The sequence below is a fragment of the Sus scrofa genome, chromosome 6, assembly GCF_000003025.6.
Source record: "Sus scrofa isolate TJ Tabasco breed Duroc chromosome 6, Sscrofa11.1, whole genome shotgun sequence".
In the NCBI taxonomy this organism is placed as follows: domain Eukaryota; kingdom Metazoa; phylum Chordata; class Mammalia; order Artiodactyla; family Suidae; genus Sus; species Sus scrofa.
Genome location: NC_010448.4, coordinates 61,540,666 through 61,556,468, shown reverse-complemented (window position 1 = coordinate 61,556,468; position 15,803 = coordinate 61,540,666). Strand labels below are relative to the sequence as shown.

The 15,803-nt window shown below is 45.6% G+C and overlaps 1 protein-coding gene across 1 annotated transcript; it reads left to right on the top strand.

Annotated features, from left to right (window-relative positions):
• On the top strand, positions 8,578–15,597 carry DUXA (double homeobox A). The gene is made up of 5 exons (XM_021097581.1): positions 8,578–8,602; positions 11,602–11,756; positions 12,642–12,744; positions 13,167–13,312; positions 15,349–15,597. Exons 1-5 carry the CDS (start codon positions 8,578–8,580, stop codon positions 15,595–15,597), a joined length of 678 nt encoding a protein of 225 aa, XP_020953240.1.

The window sequence follows — 15,803 nt, the reverse complement described above, 5'->3', positions numbered from 1 at the left end:
CTTAACCCCTGAGCAAGGCCAGGGATTGAACCTGCAACCTCATGGATGCTAGTTGGGTTCACTACTGCTGAGCCCAATGGGAACTCCCTGAAATGTTTATAAGACCTCAAAGTGTGTGTAATTTAGGCATTTCAACCTAGGACTGAACACAGAGAGAGTTTGAGCCCAGATATATAAACTTGAGAGTTGTTAGCTTACACTGTTATTTCAAGTATGATGAGATAGGTTGCAGAAGAAAATGAACAGAGCATGCTGTTCTTTTTCTTGGACCAATCTGATCTTATTAAATGGTTGATGAGAAGGAACCAATAAACTTACATTTGGACTTCTAATGTTCACCCAGAGGCATATTAAGCAATCTTAGAAGTCACCACTGATGATTTTTTTCATAACTGTGGATCTAAAAGAATAAAATACATTTTTCATGATTTTCAGGTGCATACAGATTGAGTAATGGAATCAGAGACTGCAGAAAATACCCTTAAGGGATTTAGTTTTTTAAGATGATAGAGAAGTATAGTGACAAGGAATGAAGAGTGTATGAGTCAGAGTTTTGCAGAGAACTAGTATTATGTACATATTTTATAAATATTTATGTGTGTGTCTGTTATATATATGTAAGAGATTTACTTCAGGGAATTGGTTCATACTGTTGTGGAGCCTGGCAAGTCCAAAATCCATATGGTAGAGGGCAGCCTGAAAACTCTGCAGCCAGAACTAATGCTGCAGTCTTGAGGCTGATTTTTTTCCTCAGGGAAACCTTTTTTTTTTTTTTTTTTTTTTTTTTGTCTTTTTGCCTTTTCTAGGACCGCTTCCTGTGGCATATGGAGGTTCCCAGGCTAGGGGTCGAATTGGAGCTGTAGCTGTCGGCCTACACCACAGTCACAGCAACTAGAGATCTGAGCCACGTCTGAAATGTACACCACAGCTCACAGCAATGCCAGATCCTTAAGCCACTGAGTGAGGCCAGGAATTGAACTCAAAACCTCATGGTTCCTAGTCAGATTCGTTAACCACTGCACCGTGACAGGAACTCCCAGGGAAACCTTATTTTTTCTCTTAAGTTCTCTCAACTGGAGTTCCCATCCTGGCTCAGTGGAAATGAATCTGACTAGCATCCATGTGGAGGCAGGTTCAATCCATGGCCCTGCTCAGTGGGTTAAGGATCCAGTTGCTGCAAGCTGTGGTGTAGGTCTCGGACATGGCTTGGATCCTGCATTGTGGTGGCTGTGGTGTAGACCAGTGGCTAGAGCTTGGATTTGACCCTTAGCCTAGGAACCTCTATATGCTAGGAGGGTGTGGGCCCTAAAAAAAAGATCTCTCAACTAATTGGATAAGGCCCATCCACTTCATTAAAATAACACCCTTTTCTTAAAATCAACTCATTGTAGACGTTAAGCACATCTACAAAATACCTTCATGGCAATTAGTTTACTGTTTGATCCATAACTGGGTATCATAGCCTAGCCCAGTTTACATACAAAACAAGCCATTACATTCCATCCCTTGTCACCTTGGCACCCATAAACATCACCTAATACCATACTTGATCTCCAAATGGAGAAGGTAGAAAAGACTTGCTTCTGCCTGACCAGATTAAATCTGGCATTGCCCCATTCTCATAATGGATTACAGGTGATGAATGCAATATATAATCAATAGCCATATGTATCTATTGATCTAATGTTAAAGTTCCTGATATTGGAAATTGCCCTCTGGTTGTGTAAGACAATGTCTTTGTTTTCACAGAATACAAACAAATATTTAGGAAGAAAGAGACAAGAACAGTGAAGCTCTCAAATTGTCCTGAAAAATATAAATTTATGGATAATGGGAGGGAGAGAAGCAGAATGATTAAGCAGCTATGACAATGTTAGTTGATACATCTATATTAAGGGTGTACAAAGTTTCTTTGTGCTATTGTTGAAAATTTTTTGTAATTTTGAAATAATTTACATACATATGTGTGTGTGTGTGTATGTGTGCGTGTGTGTGTGTGTGTGTGTGTGTGTGTGTGTGTGTGTGGTGAGGCATGACAGAGTGAGGCGAGGTGGACATTTTTTCTACCTCCTCGCTCTATTACAATCTGTTCTTGCAACAGCCTAGGTGAGCCTCTTGAAATGTGTGGCAAAATGACTCTAGGATGACCAGTGTGGGCCTCGTAATCCCTGATTCTTGTTTTTGAAGGCGTGTGGCCTCCCTCCTTGATTGTGGGCAAAGACCTATAACTTGCTTCTAGACGCACGGAATATGCCCAACGTGATGGAATGTACATGATTCTGTGTATGGGGAAGGCCTATCTTGCTGGATTCTCTCTCCTGCAGGCCTAATGAAGCAAGCAGCCTTGTCGGCAGGCTCACATACCAAACTGCAGGCAGTTTCTAGGAGCTGAGAGTGACTTTCACCAACAGACAACAAGAAACTAAAGTCTTCAGTCCTACAACGACAAGAAAATAAATTCTAGGAATTCCTGTCGTGGCTCAGCAGAAACAAATCTGACTAGCATCCATGAGGATGCAGGTTCGATCCCTGACCTCAATCTGGGTGTTGCCGTGAGCTGTGGTGTAGGTTGCAGATGTGGTCCGGATCCTGTGCTGCTGTGACTGTGGTGTAGGCTGGCAGCTACAGCTCTGATTTGACCCCTAGCCTGGGAACCTTCATATGCTGTGGGTTCAGCTCTAAAAAAACAAACAAACAAACAAACAAACAAACAAAAAGAAAGAAAAGAAAACAAACTCTAGAAATAATGAATGAATTTCGAAGTGTCTTTTTTTGGGCCACACCCACAGCATGCAGAAAATCCTGGGCCAGGGATTGAACCCCGGCCACAGCAGTGTTAATGTTGAATCCTTAATCACTAGGCCACCAGGGAACTCCCTTTAAGTGTCTTGTTCCTCAGTCAAGTCTCTGTTGAGACTTCAGTCCTTACTGGCAACTTGAGCGCAGCCTTGTAATCTCTTAAAGAAGACAATTCCGTTAAGCCATGACCAATTTCCACTAAAAATGTGAAATAATTGGTGTGCCTCGTTCTAAGCCATACATTTATGATAACTTTTATTTTTATTTTTATTTTTTTGTCTTTTTGCCTTTTCTGGAGCTGCTCCCGCAGGACTTGAAGGTTCCCAGGCTAGGGTTCCAATCGGAGCTGTTGCTGCTGGTGTATGCATCTGATTGGAACCCTAGCCTGGGAAAGTCATCATAAATGTATGGCTTAGAACGAGGCACAAAGCAATTGATTTTTTTTTTTTTTTGTCTTTTGTTGTTGTTGTTGCCATTTCTTGGGCCACTCCCGCAGCATATGGAGGTTCCCAGGCCAGGGGTTGAATCAGAGCTGTAGCCACCGGCCTACACAGAGCCACAGCAACTCGGGATCCGAGCCGCGTCTGCAACCTACACCACAGCTCACGGCAACGCCGGATCGTTAACCCACTGAGCAAGGGCAGGGATCGAACCCGCAACCTCATGGTTCCTAGTCGGATTCGTTAACCACTGCGCCACGACGGGAACTCCGATTTTTTTTTTTTTTTTTTTTATGGCTGCACCAGCTGCATATGGAAGTTCCTGGGCCAGGAACTGAATCTGAGCCACAGCTGTGACCTACGCTGCAGCTGCAGCAATGCTAGGTCCTTTAACCTATGGTGCCAGGCTGGGGATCAAAATCGAAATTCCACAGTAACCCAAGTCACTGTAGTCAGATTCTTAACCCACTGTATCACGGTGGGAACTCCATAATTGATTTTATTTTTTGGTCTTTTTGTCTTTTCTGGGGCCGCACTCGTGGCATATGGAGGTTCCCAGGCTAGGTGTCGAATCAGAGCTGTAGCCGCTGGCCTAGACCAGAGCCACAGCAATGCGGGACCCGAGCCGCATTTGCAACCTACACCACAGCTCATGGCAACACTGGATCCTTAACCCCTTGGGTGAGGCCAGGGATCGAACCCACAACCTCATGGTTCTTAGTCGGATTCACTTCCGCTGCACCGACGGAAACTCCAAGTATTAGTTTGAGATGTACAGTAAAGTGATTCAGATTTATAGATATACACTTCTTCAGATTCTTTTCTTTTTTCATTTTTGGCAGCCCCAAGCCATGTGGAGTTCCCAGGCCAGAGATCAGATCTGAGCTGCTGTTTCAACCTAAGCTGCAGCTGTGGCAGGGCCGGATCCTTCATCCACTGTGCCAGGAGCGGGGATTGATCCTGCATCCCAGTATTCCCAAGACACCACCAATGCTGTTGCACCACAGCAGGAACTCCTCTTTGAAACATTTAAATCTAGCCTTTCAACTGAGGATAATCTGCTCAGGGTCTGCATTGAGCAAAAACCTTCCCAGTCTTTCACTTGAAAATAAACCAGTTATCTTTTTTGGACACTAAATTTCAAGGATAAGCCACTCCTCCAGAGAGGAGTTTTACAGCACTCAGTAAAACTTAGACTTATCATCCAACACCCGGAGTTCCATCTCAGAACTAGGAGAGAGGTCTGCTCTGCATCCCTTTGTTGGTAGCCAAAAATGTTAACCGAAAAAAAAAAAAAGCACAAGAAAAAAATTTGAGAATTACGTTCTATTCCGCAGATTTATTAAGAACTTAGGCCCAGGATACACCGTCTAAGATAGCTCTGAGGGGAGTTCCCGTCATGGCGCAGTGGTTAACGAATCCGACCAGGAACCATGAGGTTGCGGGTTCGGTCCCTGCCCTTGCTCAGTGGGTTAAGGATCCGGCGTTGCCGTGAGCTGTGGTGTAGGTCGCAGACACAGCTCAGATGCTGCGTTGCTGTGGCTCTGGTGTAGGCCGGCGGCTACAGCTCCGATTGGACCCCTAGCCTGGGAACCTCCATGTGCCACAGGAGCGGCCCAAGAAACAGCAAAAAGACTAAGAAAAAAAAAGATAGCTCTGAGGGACTGTTCCAAAGAGGTAACAGATGAGCCAGGAAGTGTAGGAGTATTTTTTTTTTTAAACAGGTAGTTGAACCTCAGAAGATCACCACTAACTAAAGAACGCCAGACACCTCGAGCTAATGAATTTAGTGTTTTTCCATGTCTGGGAAAATACAAGCAGCTGGGCTTATTGAAGTTATTCTTTTGATAAGGATGCATCTTAACTATTTGGGGCCAGTATCCTGTTTTTCTCCATCCTGAATCCTCTCAGGGTGCACCCTACAGTGGCCTCAGTGGCTGACGGCTTTATGGCCACAACATCCTTTGTTTACTGAAATGGCAGATGATATTCTTTGTCCACAGGGGCTTGCTGGGACGAGAGTCTAGTTATAGGTCAAGAGCAAAGAAGGGGAGTTCCCCTCGTGGCTCAGCCAGTTAAGAACCCAGCTAGTATCCATGAGGCAGGTTTGATCCCTGTCCTTGCTCGGTGGCTTAAGGATCCCGCCTTGCTGTGGCTGTGGTGTAGATCAGCAGCTGCAGCTCAGATTTAACTCCTAGACTGGGAACTTCTATATGCAGGTGAGGCCCTAAAAAGAGGAAAAAAACGAACAAAGAAGGTTAGTGGAAGGGGCAGTCCTGAGTAGAATCAGCATTGTCTTGGAGCCACAGCGGGTAATGAACCTGACTAGGATCCATGAGGACGCAGGTTCGATTCCTGGCCTTGCTCAGTGGGTTAGGGATCTGGCATTGCCGGGAGCTGTGGTGTAGGTCGCAGGCACAGCTCGGGTCCCACACTGCTATGGCTGCGGAGTAGGCTGGCAGTCAGCATTGTCTTGCTTAGCAACTGCTTCAGGGAAGGCAATTGCTACTCCTCAGACCCTGCAGTGTAAACTACCCCAGAGGCAGAAATGATACCACTTCAGGGCAGAGCAGCCATTGCCATTCAGGCTTTCACTCGGGGAGAAGAGAACTTTACCAAGTGCAAAGAACACTGATCAGACTCCTTCCCATTTTATTTTTCTTTCTTTCTTTTTCTTTTTACTGCTGCATCTGGAGCCTATGGCAGTTACAAGGTTAGGGGTGGAATCAGAGCTACAGCTGCCAGCTTATGCCACAGCCACAGCAACACCAGGCCCGAACTGCCTCTGCAACCTACACCGCAGCTCACTTCAACACCGGATCTTTAACCCTCCAAGTGAGGCCAGGGATCGAGCCTTCATCCTCATGGATACTAGTTGGCTTCTTAACCCACTGAGCCACAGTGGGAACTCTTCAATGTTTGTATTTTCATCATGTCTTTGCACATGTTCCCATCCCATTCTTCCCAGCCAGTGCCTCACTTTAGAGAAAAGGAGGAGTTTCTGTCGTGGCGCAGTGGTTATCGAATCCGACTAGGAACCATGAGGTTGCAGGTTCGATCCCTGGCCTTGCTCAGTGGGTTAAGGATCCGGCATTGCCGTGAGCTGTGGTGTAGGTTGCAGACTCGGCTCGGATCCCGAGTTGCTGTGGCTCTGGTGTAGGCGGGGGTCTACAGCTCTGATTAGACTCCTAGCCTGGGAACCTCCACATGCCGTGGGAAGTGGCCCTAGAAAAGGCAAATAATAATAATAATAATTACCTTAAATATAAATGGACTAAATGCTCCAACTCAAAGACATTGGCTGAATGGATACAGAAACAAGACCCATATGTATGCTGTATAAAGATGTGGTTAAAAAAAAAAAAAAAGATGGAGTTCCCGTCGTGGCGCAGTGGTTAACGAATCCGACTAGGAACCATGAGGTTGCGGGTTCGATCCCTGCCCTTGCTCAGTGGGTTAACGATCCGGCGTTGCCGTGAGCTGTGGTGTAGGTTGCAGACTCGGCTCGGATCCCGAGTTGCTGTGGCACTGGTGTAAGCAGGTGGCTACAGCTCCGATTGGACCCCTAGCCTGGGAACCTCCATATGCCGCCGGAGTGGCAAAAAGACAAAAAAAAAAAAAAAAAAAAAAAAAGATGTGCCGAATATGTATATACAATGGAATATTACTCAGCCATAAAAAGGAATAAAACAATGCCATTTACAGCAACATGGATGGGACCTAGAGATTATTATACTAAGTGAAGTTAGACAGGGAAAAAGTCATATGATATCACTTACATGTGGAATCTAAAAAAAAAGATACAAATGAACTTATTGCAGAACTGAAACAGACTCATAGACTTTGTAAACAAACCTCTGGTCACTGAAGAAGACGGGTGGGGTGGGGGAGGGGCGAACTGGGGATTTGAGATGGGCACATGCTTGCGGTGGTGTATTGAGTGACGGCCAAATGGGGACCTGCTGTACAGCACGGGGAACTCCACCCCATCAATATTCTGTGATCATCTACGCGGGAAAAGAATCGGAAAAAGAAAGGATGTGTGTGTGTGTAACTGAATCACCCTGCTGTGCGGCAGAGATGATCACAGCTTGTAAATCAGCTCTACTTCAACAACAGTTTTCAAAATGGGGACAAAGAAGCAGTTCTCAGCTTACAGCTCTCAAGAAGATCAGTTAGCCTTTTTTTTTTTTTTTTGCTTTTTAGGGCCACACCTGTGGCAGAGGGAGGTTCCCAGGCTAGGGGTCTCATCGGAGCTGTAGCTGCCAACCTACGCCACAGCCACAGCAACGCCAGATCCTTAACTCACTGAGCGAGGCCAGGGGTCGAACCTGCAATCTCATAGTTCCTAGTCGGATTCGTTTCTGCTGCGCCGCAATGGGAACTCCCCCAGTTAAGCTCTTTGTAAGTGGTTTCCTCCACTTGCCAGATGGCTTGGGGTAGGGGTGGGGGGGGCTCTCTGAGGGGCCCAGCTTCTTTCTATAACCACTAATGGCCTTGCTTTCCTCTCTCGAGTGTTTTCATGTTTTCACCACCCCTGCGCTGCCACTGCCTACAGTCCTGGGCTGACACCTTGGCTCCTACTGAACCCTGCAAACACATAAGGGTAATAAATAAAATGTCCCTTCTTATCCTGTGGGAACAGCTATAAACAATGAAAAGAACTTGTCAAAAAAAAAAAAAAAAAAAAAAAGCACTTGTCAACTTCCCTTGGGACCTTGAGAACTTGGAAGGGAGACCCTTTTATTCCGTGCACAGCTCCCGCCAGTGCAGGATAAGGCCCTGTTTTTATTGACAATTTTTATCTTTGGTAAACAGGGCTTTGTGCTACTAACTTTTTTAAAGTTCTGCATTCCAATATTAATTTTTAGCACACACACCCCCCCTTAAATATTGCTCCCTGGAAATGAGAGCCTCATTTGTCTGACCCTAATCCTCACACTAATTTTTACTTTAATAAGAAGAGGCCAACACTTCAAAAGACAAATGAAGAGCAGGAAAAAGCGATTTCGGAAAGAACACATATGTATACAATAAGCCCTGGGGAAAAGATATGTGAATGCAATAGTACTCAAAAATTCTCTTATTCAAGGGTAGAGGTTGGTGTAAATGATAAATCTCTATCAAGGGATGAAAAAGAATCTTATCAAATCCTTCCTAGATTAGAGTGGGTGTATGTGCCTCAGCAATAATGCAATTAGTGAAGGTAAATATTTAGCATCAGTCAGTAATAATTCGATGAGTGGGAGGAGTCACCCAGCTGATTATAAAAAGCCGGCCTCCCCAGTGCTGTTTATTTGTCCTCTGGTGGAATCAGACTTCGGAACTGTCTTCTGTCATGGCCCAAGACAACTCTGCAAATAGTAAGTTCCTCGAGCACCAGACTGCAGTCGTGGTTTCCTTGAGTTAGGGGGGAAATTGGGCTGAAAAACGTAGTGGGCATGTTAAAAGTTGTGGGAATCCCAGTTAGCAAACTTTTCAACAACTGCTAGGGTAAGGGAAAACCATTTGTTCCTGTGATATGAAAGCATGCTCTTTTCTGTGCATCCCGAGCATTGGGAATTTCAGATAGATGCAGACATTCAAGAACTAAACTATACAAATTGTTTTGGGAAGGGAGATGTAGGGAAGGAATAGATGGAAAGAAGAGAAAGAGGAGAGACACACTTCAAGAAACTAGGGAAGGCATCAAAAAGTCCTGAGACCAGGAATTCCTTGGTGACCTAGCAGTCAAAGGATCAGGTGTTGTCGCTGCAAGTTCCACATGCCATGGGCGTGGCAAAGAAAAAAAAAAAAATCCTGAGTCCAGAATGTCTTTTGAGTCAAAGAAGTTCCCAGAGTTCTCTCTCCGGACTGAACTTTTCTCCTAAACTTCCAGCTTTCTTTGTCTAACTGCCTGCTGCCTACTTGTCGGGAACAGTCATCTGAAACTCAGCATATCCCAAAGTGAACTCCCAATTCTCAGACCCAAACTCTTCCTCCTACTAGTGTCCTTATTCAAGAAAGGCAAGTTGCTCATGCCAGTGACCTAGGGAATGTCCTTGATTCTGTCTTTCTCTCCGTAACCTAACCAGGTGGAAAGTTCTGGGGGCTTTAACATCCAAATATTTTAAGGAGCTTCTGACCATTTCTTGGACTGTTCCCACTTTGGATTATAGCAATCTCTTCCTAATTGTGGATCTCTCTGCTTCCACCCTGGCCCCTAATTCCATCTATTCTCAACCCTGGGGCCCTGTGACCTTAGATTATTAGATAATGTCTTTGATCTACTCGAAACTCCTCAGTGACTTCCCACCACACTGAGTCAATGGCACATGGTCCTAAGAGGTCCTCTACAATCTGCCCACCTGGGAGGTCTAGGATTCATCTGCTTCTGCTTTGTTTCCTCTTCTCCAGACTGCATAGCTTTCTTGCCATGTCTTGAATAGGTGGTTTGCTGTCCTTAGTTCCTGCCTGTTCTTCTCCTGAATGTCAACGTGGCTGGCTCCCCCTCTTCAAAGTCTCCAAACAAGTCATCTTCTCAAGGATGTCTTCGCAAACATGAACTTTTCCCTTTTCTAGTCGCATTTTCCCACGTGTTCTCTGCTTTCCCTTCTTCCTTTTTTTTTTTTTTTTTTTTTTTTTGCTGTGGAAATATTTACCATCTGACATACTAGATACTTCACTTAAAAAAAAATCTTCTGGAGTTCCCGTCGTGGCGCAGTGGTTAACGAATCCGACTAGGAACCATGAGGTTGCGGGTTCGATCCCTGCCCTTGCTCAGTGGGTTAACGATCCGGCGTTGCCGTGAGCTGTGGTGTAGGTTGCAGATGCGGCTCGGATCCCGCGTTGCTGTGGCTCTGGCGTAGGCTGGTGGCTACAGCTCTGATTCAACCCCTAGCCTGGGAACCTCCATATGCCGCGGGAGCGGCCCAAGAAATAGCAACAACAACAACAACAACAAAAAAAAGACAAAAGACAAAAAAAAAAAATCTTCTGACTCTTTGTGAGGTCAGGCATCGCTTGCCTGTTTTGTTCACAGTGCCTAGAACAGGGTCTGGCTTTGCAAACTTGTCACTCAGAACTGCGTTCGCAGCATCCCATAGACGTTGTATGGCGGTATTTTCATTATTGTTTGTCTCAAGCTATTTTTTTAATTTCCTTTTTGATTTCCTCATTGACCCATTGGTTTTTTAGTAGCATGTTGTTTAGTCTCCATGTAGTCAGTTCTTTCTCATTTCTTTTCCTATGGTTGATTTCTAGTTTTATGTCATTGTGGTGAGAGAAGATGCTTGAAAAAATTTCTATATTCTTAAATTGGTTGAAGTTAGTTTTGTTCTCCAGTACGTGGTCAATCCTAGAGAATGTTCCATGTGCACTTAAAAAGAATGTACAAGAGTTCCTGTCGTGGCATAGTGGTTAACGAATCTGACTAGGAACCATGAGGTTTTGGGTTCGATCCCTGGCTTTGCTCAGTGGGTTAAGGATCCAGCGTTGCCACAAGAGCTGTGGCGTGGCTCGGATCCTGCGTTGCTGTGGCTCTGGTGTAGGCCGGTGGCTACAGCTCCCATTAGACCTCTAGCCTGGGAACCTCCATGTGCTGAGGGAGTGGCTCAAGAAAAGGCAAAAAGACCAAAAAAAAAAAAAAAGAATGTACACATATATATATTTTTTCAGATGCAACATCTTGAAAATATCAATTAAGTCTAACTTTTCTATTGTGTCATTTAGGATCTCTGTTGCCTTATTGATTTTCTATCTAGAGGATCTATCCAGTGATGTGAGTGGGGTGTTAAAGTCTCCTACTGTTATTGTTTTCCCATCAATTTCTCCTTTTATGTCTGTTAGCATTGTTTCATGGATTTGGGTGCTCCTATACTAGGTGCATATCGGTCTGGCTTCTAATACATACTCTAGAATTGTCATTTTGAACAATTAAATTTGGATGAAAATATTCAAGTTCATTCTAACATGACTTAACCTGTGAGGAAATATTTGAGGTGAACAAAAGTGGAAAATACCAAGTTTTCTTAGAAAAATTATACTTTCGGAAAATAAGGACCAGCCACTGTAAGCTTGACAATATCCCAGTAGAGTCAAATCTAATGGATGTGATTTCTTGATACTGTGCAATAAAATGTCAGTTTTGCATTTCTCATGTTTTTGAAAACAGAGGACCTTGACTGTCTAGTAGTGGCATTCAGATCAGCTGAAGAAATTCAAGAATAACCCTTGCTTGCTTAAGGGCTTTATAACTGTATGAGAGTTATTTCCTAGACCTGGTAGCTTCAAAATGAAAAGAGGCAATGAGAGACAAATTTGGACATGAAGTTGGAATATATAAAATGGCCTGTTGAATGCTTCTCTCCTAATCTTCCCACAGAGACCATGGAAGTAAGTTGTAGGCGCAGGCGCACCAAATTCACAGAGGAGCAGTTGAAAATTCTCATCAATGCCTTCAACCAAAAACCTTACCCAAGTTCTGCTGCCAGGCGACAACTTGCTTTAAAAGTCAACACTGAAGAGTCTAGAATCCAGGTAAGTTATTGACTAGGAACCATGAGGTTGCCGGTTCCATCCCTGGCCTCCCTCAGTGGGTTAAGGATCTGGCGTTGCCGTGAGCTGTGGTGTAGGTCACAGGCGTGGCTCAGATTCTGCCTTGCTGTGGCCGTGGCATAGGCTGGCAGCTGTAGCTCTGACTGGACTCCTAGCCTGGGAACCTCCATATGCTGCAGGTGCGACCCTACCCTGAAGAGAAAAAAAAAAATCCAGCTTAGTTATAATTTCTGTATCTTAAAAAAGTAGAAAGGGAGGGGGGAACCATTAATTGAGCACATATTCTGTGCCAGTGTGATAAGGGGTTTGCCTGACACCCAGAATGAACTCACAAGGATGTTGCTTAGTCTCACTTCACAAATGTGGGTACTGAGGGTGAAGGAGCTTGCAGGAGTGGGTTAGACATGTGTGTAGGCACCCCCACCCCCCTTGAGAAGAGGAAGTGTGTGGCATGGTGTGAGGTGGTTGGAGGACAGACTTATTATTCCAGGGTGTAAAGCCAAGTAGATCTTAGGTGGTCACAGATGGAGGCAAGATCCTGATTCCAGAGGCATTGTGGGTGCTGAGAGGGTTAACCTTTCCCTTTGAACGAAGTTCTGGAGACCAGGGAGTAGTGAGCTGGGGTGCAATGCAGACTGTGTAATATGTGTAGCCTCTACTAATGAACTTAAACTGTTACAGCAAATCATGTTGAGACCAGAGGGTGAAGATGCTCAATGCCAAGACTTGATCTAAGACTTAGTTGAATGTGACAGAAGTAATAACCCTGATCTTAGGGCTCATAGGAATCTCTCCCCTTAAAGAAAGGCAGCCATGGGGTGCGGGTGACACCAACATGTTTAATTCGCTCGTTTTCTTTTGTTTTAGATGTGGTTTCAGAATCGAAGAGCTAGGCATCCATTCCCAAAAAGATCTGAGGAGAACACAGACGCAAGCCAAGACCAAGCTCACCCATCAGAGAAGATTCAAAGTAAATAAATAGCTTGCTCCAGTCCTGTCCCCCAGCAGAGCCTCTTGGGTACCCGAGTCGTAGAGCCAACTACTACTGCACGGGAAAAGAATGTTTTTTCCTCTAGGGCCTCCTGTTCAGGGTCTTCTAGTAGCAAAGTGTTCAACATGGTCCCTGGAAATTCTTCCCCACAAGGTCCAGGGTCATCCTGAGACTTTGGCCAGCTTACCTTATTTGCACAAGAGGATAGCAACTCAGCCAAATACTTCGTCTCTTTTAGAACCTTTGACCTTCCTCCTTGAGGCTGGGACAGAGCCCTCTCAAGGAGAGGCCACAGGTTCTAAAGTTAGATGGAAATGGTGGGATGTGTTTGTGATCTTGGTTTGCACATGGAAAATGACCTCCAGCAGGTTCCTTTACGCTCAATCTTGCACCAGCTCCAGGTAGAGGAGACAGACGATGTCGGACCAGCTACTCACCCTCCCAGTTACAAACGCTCATCAAGGCATTTGTGGACAACCCTTATCCTGGGATTAGTTGCAGAGAGGAACTTGCTGAAGAAACTGGGGTTCCAGAGTCAACAATCCAGGCAAGTGATCAGGGGTTTAACTGTTCTGTCGGCTAGGACAGGGAAGCCACACCAGCCTTGAGCTCTTCATCAACACGCCAGGCACATCACCACACCGGGGTCGTTGAGAAGCTCTTCTCCTTCTGGTAGGGGTTCTGCCCCCAGCTACCTCCCTGGCCCACTCTCTCACCCCATTTCCTTCCTTCCTTCCTTCCTTCCTTCCTTCCTTCCTTCCTTTCTTTCTTTCTTTCTTCTTTTTCTTTCTTTTTTTTTGCTGTGCCCATGGCATGCAGAAGTTCCTGTGCCAGGGATCGAACCCACACCACAGCAGTGGCAACACCAAATCCTTAACGGCCAGGCCACCACAGAACTCCCTCGCTGCATTTTCTTTTCTGTTGAAATCAGTGTTGTATTCCTTCTGCTCTGAACAGACTTAGCTGCTCAGAATTCAAAGCTGAATAGGAGTTCCCTTGTGGCCTCGCAGGTTAAGGATCTGGCATGGCCACTGGTGTGGCGCAGGTTCAGTCCCTGGCTCAGGAACGTCTGCATGCTGCCAAAAACAAAACCAAAAAAGCTGAATATATTTTTCTTTAAAGTCGAGATATTGGTAGGTTCATACATAGTGGGAAATTTCTGACTCCTCCAGCCAGGCACTCCTCACAGATAGAAGCAGGACAGATGAAAAATGTGATTTTGGGTTTGGAAGGAGGAATGATAATCTGGGGTTACATATGTGCAGCTCTTCCACGACAAGCACTGATTCATCTGTAGGGTGGCAGGTGCCCTCAGGGAGGAGGTGAAAGGTCAGGAATGTTACCATGTGATTTTTCTAAAGTCTGGTTTTTGGAAACCAGACCTGTGCTTATTCTACTTGGAACCTCTGAAAACAAAAAGTTGTAGCTGTGAAACAAAGGGATGCGTGTATGAGTGTGTTTATGGGCACAAGCAAGGGGTAGCAATTAATTATGTCTCATGGCATGAAAAATGGTCTTTCTGGAAGACATTACTATATCCTGGGTCTTAGAATAAAAATAGGCATTTTGGGGGGTTCCCGTTGTGGGTCAGTGGTAACACAACCCGACTAGGATCCATGAGGATGTGGGTTCAATCTCCGGCCTTATTCAGTGGGTTAAGGGTCTGGCGTTGCCATGGCTGTGGCATAGGCCGTGGTATAAGCTGGCAGCTGCAGCTCCAATTCGACCCCTAGTCTGGGAAATTCCATATGCTGCAGGTGCAGCCCTAAAAAGCAATAAATAAATAAATAAAACTAGGCTTTTTTTTTGAGAGGAAAAGATGAAAAGAGAATTCTAGGCAGAGGGAAGAGCTGCAAAACAGGCATAGAACTTTAGGGAAGGACTAACAGAATTAGAGGATCCTGGGGACTTTCCGGCCAGGAAAGCAGTCACTGGATTGTATGTAAAGGCAACAGGTACAAGATTCAGAATTTTTGAGGAGTTCCCTGGTGGCTCAGCAGATTAAGGACCTGGCATTGTCACTGCTAGGACGTGGGTCACTGCTATGGCACAGGTTGGATCCCTGGCCTAGGAACTGCCACATGCCATGGGTGAAGACAAAAAGAAAAAAAAATTATTATTTTATATATTAATATGCTTTTTAGGGCTGCACCAGAGGCACATGGAGGTTCCCAGGCTAGGGGTCCAATCAGAGCTACAGCTGCTGGCCTACACCACAGCCATAGCAACATGGGATCCAAGCCCCATTTGCAACCTACACCACAGCTCATGGCAATGCGGGGTCCTTAACCCAGTGAGCGAGGCCAGGGATTGAACCTGCATCCTCATGGATCCTAGTCAGGTTTGTTAACTGCTGAGCCATGATGGGAACTCCAAGAAAAAAAATAATTACAAAATAAAAAGAATCTTGAGCTTTACCTTGATGCGATAGACGTTCCTAGATGTCCTATGCTATGTTAATGACTCTGGAATTAGGCCTAAAAGAAACCACCTATCCTTCCCCTTTGCCCCATGAGAAAAGCAACGGTGACGCTACCATGGCGTGGGTTGTTTTCATGACGTCTCTTTGTTCTGCCCACTTAGACTTGGTTTCAGAATCGAAGATCTAGACTCTACACCCAGAAAAAAGGAGACCCCGAGGAAACTTCAGACGAAGGTCAAGACCAGGGCCAAGATCTCCAAAGTGAGACAACGCAAGGTACCAACCCCAGTCTCCGGTTGGGTCTGCGGAGCGCCCAGGCCTTCCCCGGGGCCCCTCAGCCCCAGCTTCCTCTGGCGGGGGTGGGCGATGCCTCCACTCCACGGAGTCGGGCGATGGGTCACAGTCCCTAAAGCCTCTGCCAAGCCTGTGGTCCTCCCAAGCAATTTCACTGCCCACTTTGCAAGCTCTACCCTGGAATCCAGAAGCCCATGAGCGTGTGAGCTTTGCTCGCTCCTGTTTTCTCAGGGCCTGGCCCATCGTGAACGCTGAATAAGCTTTTGTGCAGGTACGATGGCATTAATGGCGGAGTGATTTCTTGGGTGTGCCCTGCCCGGGG